This window comes from Tupaia chinensis, unplaced genomic scaffold, assembly GCF_000334495.1.
Source record: "Tupaia chinensis unplaced genomic scaffold, TupChi_1.0 Scaffold000659_1, whole genome shotgun sequence".
Lineage (NCBI taxonomy): Eukaryota > Metazoa > Chordata > Mammalia > Scandentia > Tupaiidae > Tupaia > Tupaia belangeri.
The window spans coordinates 360,614-369,879 of NW_006160181.1; the positions used below are offsets into that span (position 1 = coordinate 360,614).

The 9,266-nt window shown below is 44.5% G+C and overlaps 1 protein-coding gene across 1 annotated transcript in view; it reads left to right on the forward strand.

The window, feature by feature from the left end:
• Positions 1 to 9,266, forward strand: part of NUP210L (nucleoporin 210 like) — a 169,517-nt gene that overhangs the window by 113,961 nt on the left and 46,290 nt on the right. Inside the window, exons 25-27 of the mRNA XM_006159801.2 lie at positions 718 to 897; positions 1,453 to 1,533; positions 2,373 to 2,504. Coding sequence (XP_006159863.1) covers positions 718 to 897; positions 1,453 to 1,533; positions 2,373 to 2,504 — 393 coding nt within the window. The remainder of the gene's footprint in view (positions 1 to 717; positions 898 to 1,452; positions 1,534 to 2,372; positions 2,505 to 9,266) is intronic.

Here is a 9,266-nt window from a genome sequence, read left to right on the forward strand (position 1 = left end):
ATCTTTGTGCACTCCCAGTATGTTTTCTTTTTCTCTCTTTTTTTTTTCTTTTTTTTTTTTTTTTTTTTTTTAAGATTTTTGCTATAGGACGTGTGCATTTGCCAGAGAGACAGAGAGTGAGAAGTCACCCCTGAGGGGGAATGGTCATGCCGCAATCCCTTCTCCTCCATTCTCCTCTCTGGATCCTGGGCACGCACGCACACACACTTGGTGTGAATTTCAAGCCGCCAGGTTCAGGACTTGAACTGCAGTTGACTATGTGGGAGTCAGCAGCGTAGCCACTACTGACTGCGTAGTTTGTGTCCTGGACCCTGCATCTTTAACACACTTGATGTGTGTATGTGTTTGCCCAACATTTGGAAAAATAGAGAAAAAAGGACTGCTGTGTGGTCATGTGGTCATGCCCTGTGGGAGATGATTTCTTACTTTCCCTCTCTCTCTCTCTCTCTTTCCAGCAAGTGCACACACCCTCTAGCAAATTTTAAAATCATAATAATATATTCCCTAATCCACAATGCACACAGTATAAGCTATGTATAGGAACCCCATGGGACATTTGCAGCCCTTCCATTTCTGCATTTGGGCTGATGTGGGTTATGCTGTTTGGGGGAGTTGGGGAGACAAAGTCAAATCATCTGGATAAATTGGTGAGAAAAGAGATGCGCCTTCTCCCCACATTCTCGGCATTAAAAAAAAACTCATATGCTTAAATTCCAGGTAATGTCTGAAGGTGGTCCCCAGCCTCAATCCATCATTCACTTCTCCATCAGTAATCAGACTGTGGCTGTTGTTAACAGGAGAGGGCAAGTTACAGGGAAGGTGGTTGGCACAGCTGTGGTCCACGGCACCATCCAGACAGTGAATGAAGATACTGGCAAAGTCATTGTGTTTTCCCAGGTATTGGCTCTTTGCTCTGCTCTGCATCTACTCATCCATCTGGGAACTGTATGGAGGCTACAGGAGTAGGGAAAAGGGTGTCAGCAGCCAGGAAAGCCCTGTCTGCCCCTGTCACCTGGAATTCTCTTAACCTGGCATAGAAACGACATCATCTTTAGGGAAAAACCTGCAGAGTACTTGGCATTGTTATAAGGCGTATCCCTATCCTTAAGGAATACTTTAAAGAACAAACCTGAATATATCTATGGTGTGAGTTTTTTATTTTTCTATCAAATGCCAAAACCACAAGCTATTTTTAAAAATTATTCATTTAATTTTATTTATTACTATAATTTTTCAATTTGACCAGAGAGAGATCGAGAGAGAAAGTAAGAAAGCAAGCCACCAGGTCCAGGACTTGAACCATGGTCAGCCATGTGGGAGTCCAGTGCCTTAGCTTCCATACCACCTGCCAACTCCCAAAACAACAAGCTACTAATAGGTGTCATCAGCATCTCTGTCCACCCCACAGAAACTCTCTATTAGCCTAAGCTTGTTCTCCACCTTGGCGAGCAGGATGAAGTGCAGATTGAAGTTGTTCAGCTAAGGGCTATTAGGATCCTGGCAGCTGCAACGCGACTCATCACAGCTACTGAGGTCAGTGGGATGCCTCTGTTCTGGGTTCATTATTCCAGTAATGCCAGCTAGGTGGGGTATAGAGCATAGCATTTCTTTTCTTTTTTCTTAAATAATTATTGTAATTTTTATTTATCACCATTATTATTATTTTTAATTTGCTGCAGGGCATGTATGCTCACCAAAGAGAGAGAGAGGGAAAGTGAGAAAGCAAGCCACCAGGTTTGGGACTCGAACCACAGTCAGCCATGTGGGAGTCCAGTGCCTTAACACCACACCACCTGCTGGATTACACCCCCTCTCCGTTATTTTTAACATTTATCTACTTGCTTCTCTATGAGCAAGAGAGGGAGAGAAAAGAGACAAAGAAACAGACACCAACCCTAACAGTTCTAATACCATGATCCACTGCCAGCCTTAGCCAGCCCTGGATTATGGACACATGCAAGTCTAGCACATTCAGGGAGGTCTCGAAAAAGTGAACCCCAAGCCTTCCTACGTAGGTCAGCCTCGCAGAGCATCACATTTTACTGCTGCATCAAGATAGTTTTGATGATGGGACCAGCAGTTAACATAATGGCTATGTCGCTGGACTCTCACGTAGTCGACCGCGGTTCGCGTCCCAGACCCAGTGGCTTAAACTCACGCCGGGCACGTGTGCGTGTGTGCCCAAGATCCCAAGAGGAGAATGGAGAAGAAGGGATTGTAACATGGTCATCCCCCCTTGGGGGTGATTTCTCACTTTCTGTCTCTCTCTCTATGTCTGGCGAGCGCACACGCCCTATAGCAAAAACCTCTTAAAAAAAAAAAAGATAGTTTTGATGTTTTCATACACTAGCATACACCACTTTTTTTTTCAGATGCCAGTTTATGTCATGGGAGTGACCAGTACCCAGACCCCTTTCTCCTTCAGCAGTGCCAACCCTGGGCTCACATTCCACTGGTCCATGAGCAAAAGGGATGTATTGGATCTGGTGCCCAGGCATTCAGAGGTATGAATCTATCTGTTAATTATATTTCCTTAGGGATCTATTCATTTTTTTATCAATTTTCACTCATTTTAAACTTATTGACTCTCTTTCTAAACTACACAATATTGTTACTTTTCTTATTGTTCCGTGAATCTGGAACCCTGCAAATCACATGAAGAATCCAAATTTGAATACTCACATAATATTGTATGATTTTAATATGTTTTGCTTAAAAGGGATTTCAAAAAACTCTTTCCTTTAGAACTAGCAGTTAGCGTAATGGCATGTCGCTGGATTCCCATGTAGTCTACCGTAGTTCGAGTCCCAGACCCGGTAGCTTAAACTCATGCCAGGTGCATGTGCTTGTATGCCCAAGATCCCAAGAGGAGAATAGAGGAGAATGGAGAAGGGATTGCGGCGTGGCCTTCTCCCCTGAGGGGTGATTTCTCACTTTCTGTCTCTCTGTCTCTCTCTGTCTTTCTGGTGAGCGCATGCGCCCTATAGCAAAAACCTCTCCCCCCCTATGACAAAAACCTCCCCCCCTAAAAAAAAAAAAAAAAAAGTCTTTCCTTTAATATCATGTTGTAGAATGTCAGGGCCAGCAGGTGGTATGGTGATTGGGGCACTGGATTCCCACATGACTGACTATGGTTTGGATCCTCGACCTGGTGGCTTGCTTTCTCGCTTTCACTCTCCCTCTCTCTTTCTCTCTGATGGGCTCATGTGCCCTATAGCAAATTAAAATAATATAAATAAAATTTTTAAAAAGAATGTCGTGGGAACCAGCAGTTAGCATAATGGCTATGTCGCTGGACTCCCACGTAGTCGACCGCGGTTCGCGTCCTGGACCTGGTGGCTTGGAACTCACGCCGGGCGCGTGTGCGTGTGTGCCCAAGATCCTGAGAGAAGCGTGGAGGAGAAGGGATTGCAGTGTGACCATCCCCCCTGGGGGATGATTTCTCGCTTTCTGTCTCTCTGTCTCTCTCTCTCTCTGGCGAGCGCACGCGCCCTACAGTAAAAAACCTCTCACAAAAAAAAAAAGAATGTTGTAATGATATTATGATCTGATGACTATATTGTAGAATAATCCATTATGAATATAAAGTACATATGCATGGAGTTTCAATAAACAATAAAACCTTTTAACATGTCAGACACACATATAATTACATTCACCGTCATGTCAGTGTTGCACGATGGACGGCCGATGGTGAGAAAGGTGGATGTAGAAGGCTTATACATGCAGATGGCACCATGATACCAAGCAGGTTCCTTGGTCCTGCCCTACCAAGCACTGAAGAACTGGAATCCCATGTCAGGCCTGTCACACAGCATGTGTACCATAGGGCTGTTGTGACCCACCAACTCGCAGTTGATTCTGGACTATTGTGCCTATGTCAAAGGCAAATTTAAAAAGGACGATTAATTAAACTGCACCTCCATAGTTCCCCGTGGGTATCTGGGGTTGTTGGCTCCTCCCAATTCTTTTTTTTTTTTTTTTTTGGGGGGGTTTTTGTTTTGCGGGCGGTGAGGATTTTACTATTGGGCATGTGCTCTCGCCAGAAAGACAGAGAGAGACAGAGAGACAGAAAGGGAGAAACCACCCCCTGGGGGGATGGCCACACTGCAATTCTCTTCTCCTCCATTCTCTCGGGATCTTGGGAATCCACGCACATGCTCCCAGCATGAGTTTAAGCCACCAGGTCTGGGACTCAGACTGTGGTCGACTACATGGAAGTCCAGCGATGTAGCCATTACACCATCTGCTGGTCCCTCCTCCCAATTCATTACCTGCTAGAACTATGATCTACAACCATGGAAGCACTCAGGATAGACACGGAGAAAATCCATACTGCAAATCAAGATTTTATGTTTCCGAAAATAGTGTTGATGTTTTCATACACATGGCATTAAAACTTATACTGCAGCCTGAAAAAGTCCAGCTGGCCCTGTGCCTAGTGGTTAAGGGAGTCATGCCACATCCCACATGGTTAACGAGAGTTCAAGTCCCAGCCCTGATGGCTTAAAACATTCGCCAGGCATATGAATATGCATGCCCAAAGTACCAACAGGATGGAGAAAAGGAGGACAAGGGACTGTGGCATGACTGTGCTCCAGGGGTGCATTCTTCCTCTCCTTCTCTTTCTGACAACTTCCCATTCGGGGAGTTCTCTCTCTCTCTCCCATGTACCCCCTCTGGCAACTAAAAAAGAAAAAATATGAAAAAGACAAAAAGAGAAACTTTACCTAGTTCACAGCATTGTTATTGGATCATAAGTAGGATGGAACTCACTCAAGGTGATCTAGGACAGGCAATCACCTAAGTCTGGACCTGGACTTCACCTTAGGTAAAAACAACTTATGGGGCCAGCAGGTGGTGTGGTGGATAAAAGCATTGGATTCCCACATGTCCGACCACGGTTCGAGTCCCAGACCTGGTGGCTTGCTTTCTCTGGTTCCCTTTCTCGCTCTCTGGTCAAATTTTAAAAAGGAATAATAATAACAAATGGAATTAAATAAATAATAATTATTTTTTTAAAAAAAGGGGACTAGGTTGCATGATGGTTAAGGCGCTGGACACTCCCACATTGGCCGACCATGGTTCAAGTCCTGGACCTGGTGACTTGCTTTTTCACTTTCCCTCTCTCTCTCTCTCCCTCTGTGTCTCTCTATAGTCATATTAATATAAGTGAATTAATAAATAAAATTAAATAATTATTTAAAAAATGATTATACCTATGACCAAGATAACCAGTAGGTCACTCAGTGCCCATGAAAATAAAGAATTAGAATTAGGTCTTGGGAAAGAGCAGAGATGTTGCAGGAACTACGATTACAAGGACAGTTCTAGGGCCAGCTAGAAATGGGAGGAACCTGGGGGGAAATGTCTAAAAATCTGTAACCTTGCCAACAACTTTATAAACCTATCATCTAGGAAAACTGGTGGTTGGGTCTTCTATCTGCCAGGGACTTTTTAGAGCCTGGTTATCCTTGGAATTGAGGGATGAAACTGTGCTTAGTTTGGTACAATTAGGCAAAGGGATTTAACTTTCTTTCTTGAACAGTGATAGTGGTTGTGTGAAAGGAGAGAATGGCCTATGCCTTAGCCTCTGCTCTACTTCTCCTTTCCTTCTATTTTCTTTCTTCTTATTATTATTGTAAAAGTGTACTATAGGGTGTGTGTACTCACCAGAGACAGAGAGAGAAGAAAGAGACAGAGAAAATTAGAAAGTCCCCCTCCCCCAGGGTGGATGGCCACACTGTCATCCACTCTCTTTCTTCTCTTTCTCTCTTTCTTCTCTTCCATTCTCTTCTCGGGATTTGGGGCTCACATGCACACAAGTCACTCATTCCAGGACTCAAATTGTGCAATTGTCCATGTGGAATCCAGCTTCCTAAACTTCCAGGGCACTGGCTCATCTATCTTCTATTTTCTTGTCTAAAGCATCACTCTTTTCTCTAACAGAGGAAATAGTGTAAAGCTATGCAAATGTTTTCTTTTTCTGCCTCAGATCCAGCAGAGGCAAATTTGGTGAGGATATGAGCAATTAAAAGATCTTCATGTCTTGGGACTAGCAGTTGGCATAATGGCTATGTCGCTGGACTCCCATCTAGCCAACTATGATTCGAGTCCCAGACCCGGTGACTTAAACTCACGCCAGGTGCATGCGTGCCCAAGATCCCAAGAGGAGAATGGAGGAGAAGAGATTGCAGCATGACCATCTCCCCTGGGGGATGATTTCTCGCTTTCTGTCTCTTTGTCTCTGTCTTTCTGGCGAGCACACGCACCCTGTAGCAAAAAACTCTCCAAAAAAATTTTAAAAAATGATCTTCAACCCTCATACAAGGTAGATTTCCTACACTGTAGAAATACCACCATTTCTTAACTTGGATTAAACAGTTATAACCACTTATTCTTTTTTTCCCTCTCTCTTTGTCTCTCTGGTGAGTGCACATACCCTATGGGAAAAAAATCTCTCTTAAAAAAAAAAAGAATCATTCGGGACCAGCAGATGGTGTAATGACTATGTTGCTGGACTCCCATGTAGTCAACTGTGGTTCAAGTCCTGGACCCAGTGGCTTAAAACAGCCCAGGTGTGTGTGCGAGCATGCCCAAGATCCCAAGAGGAGAATGGAAGAGAAGGGATTGTGGCGTGGCCATCCACCCTGGGGGTGATTTCTCGCTTTCTGTCTCTCTGTCTCTCTGTTTCTCTCTTTCTGGCGAGCGCACATGCCATATGGCAAAAACCTTTGCACAGAAAAAACTATTTATTTAATTATTATTTATTATTATTATTATTATTTTGCTATAGCACACATGTGCTCACCAGAGAGAAATGGAGAGAGAGAGAAAGTAAGAAAGTAAGCTGCCATGTCCAGGTCTTGAACTGCAGACGGTCATGTAGAAGTCCCCCACTTAACCACTATGCCACCTGCTGGCCCCTAACCACTCATTCTTTTTTTTTTTTTAAGAGATTTTTTGCTATAGAGTGCATGCACTTGCCAGAGAGACAAAGACAGAAAGTGAGAAATCACCCCCCATGGGAATGGGCATGCCACAATCCCGTCTCCTCCATTCCCCTTTCAGGATTTTGGGAACTCACACACATGCACCTGGTGTGAGTTTCAAGCCTCCAGGTCTGGAACTCGCAGCCTGCCATGTGGGAGTCCAGTGACATAACCATTATTCCATCCGCTGGCCCCCAATTCTTTTTTTGTTTGTTTGTTTGTTTTTGAGAGGTTTTTGCTTTAGTGAGCGTGTGCTCGCCAGAAAGCCAGATAGAGACAGAGAGACAGAAAGTGAGAAATCACTCCCTGGGGGGATGGCCATGCCACAATCCCTTCTCCATTCTTCTCTCGGGATCTTAGGCACGCACACACACATGCCCGGCATGAGTTTAAGTCACGAGGTCGGGGACTCGAACCATGATTGACCACATGGGAGTCCAGCAACATAGCCATTACGCCAACTGCTGGTCCTGCTGGTCCCAATTCTTTAGCATGACATTTAGCAGACAACTGAGATTTGCACCAAGGAAATAGGTTTTATTTCTAAGTTTATTGATTTCTTTCTTCTGTGAATGAGAGAGACAGGGAGAGAGGGAGAGATGGAGAGCTAGGAACCCCCAACATAGTCTACAGGCTGTGATCCACCCCCAGCCCAGATTATGAGCCCATATGCATCCAGCATGTTCACAGAGGTCACTGGACCCAAACCCAGACCCTCCCCATGTGGGTCAGCCTTGCAGAGCATTGTTTAACCACTGGCACCACCATTTGGCCCCCATAGAAATGGGTGCTTTCATATAGAGGAAAGATGATTTTGAAACTTTGGACTCTACTGTGAATCAAGAAGACTAGAAGGAAGGTCTTGAGGCCTGCAGACAACAAGAAGGCGGGGAGATAGGACATGAAATTCATGCTGAAATGTACTTCAATATGTGCCTGAGTGTTGACCATACCTTCCCTATGACCAGAAATCTGTCAGGTTCTAATCTTTCAGACCCTTCTAGTCTGAAATTATTATTATTATTATTATTATTTTGCTGTAGGGCATATGTGCTCATCAGAGAGAAATGGAGAGGGAGAGAGAGGGAGAGAAGCAGGGAGATGGTTGACTGGTTTTAGCATAGTCCTAAAAAGGGAGTTCCTTTTTATTGACCTCATGCTTCCTTGCCACAACCTTGAGCTCCATGAGTAGATTGCCTCACTCAACCCCCAGCTTAGGTTCTGCTGTCTGAATCCATTTTAGAAACCACTTCCAGGGGGCAGCAAGTGGCGTGGTGGTTAAAGGCACTAGACTCTTCCCACTTGGCCGACCATGGTTTGAGTCCAGGACTTGGTGGCTTGCTTTCTCACTGTCCCTCTCTCTCTCTCTCACTCTATCCCTCTCTGGTCAAATTAAAAATAAAATAAATAGGGACCAGCAGTTGGTGTAATGGCTACATCGTTGGACTCCCATGTAGTTGACCACAGTTTGAGTCTCAGACCTGGTGGCTTAAACTCACACCAGGTACATGTGCATGCATGCCCAAGAGAAGTAGAGGAGAAGGAATTGCAGTGTGGCCATCCCCCCAGGGGGTGATTTCTTGCTTTCTGTCTCTCCCTGTCTCTGTCTTTCTGATGAGCGCACACACCCTATAGCAAAAGACTCTCCAGTAAATAAAAAGTTAAATAAAATAATCCTTTAAAAAAAAAAAAGAAAGCAACCACTTTTGTCATTTTCATTCTTCTATAATTAACTGATTTCAAGATAACATAAGAGTGAATCTTGAGGGACCAGCAGATGGAGTAATGGTTACATGACTGGACTCTCACATAGTCAACTGAGGTTCAAGTACTGGACCCAATGGCTTAAAACTCCCACCAGGCTGCATGCATGACCACAATCCTGAGAACAGAGGAGAAAGGATTGTGGCATGGCCACCTTACCCAGAGGGTGATTTTTTGTTTTCTGTCTGTCTCTCTGTCTCTCTGGCAAGCATACGTGCCCTATAGCAAAAATCTCTCTAAAAAAAAAAAAAAAGAGGGGCCAGCAGATGGCATGGTGGTTAAGGGTGCTGGACTCCCACATAGCCGATTGTGGTTCAAGTCCCAGACTTTGCAGATTGCTTTCTTGCTCGCTCTCTCTCACTCTGTTCCTCTCTGGTCAAAATTAAAAATAAATAAATAAACGAGGGAACCAGTGCGTAGCATGGTGGTTAAGGCATGGTGGTTAAGACACTCCCACATGGCTGACCACGGTTTGAGTCCCAGACCTGGTAGCTTGCTCTCTTTCTTTTT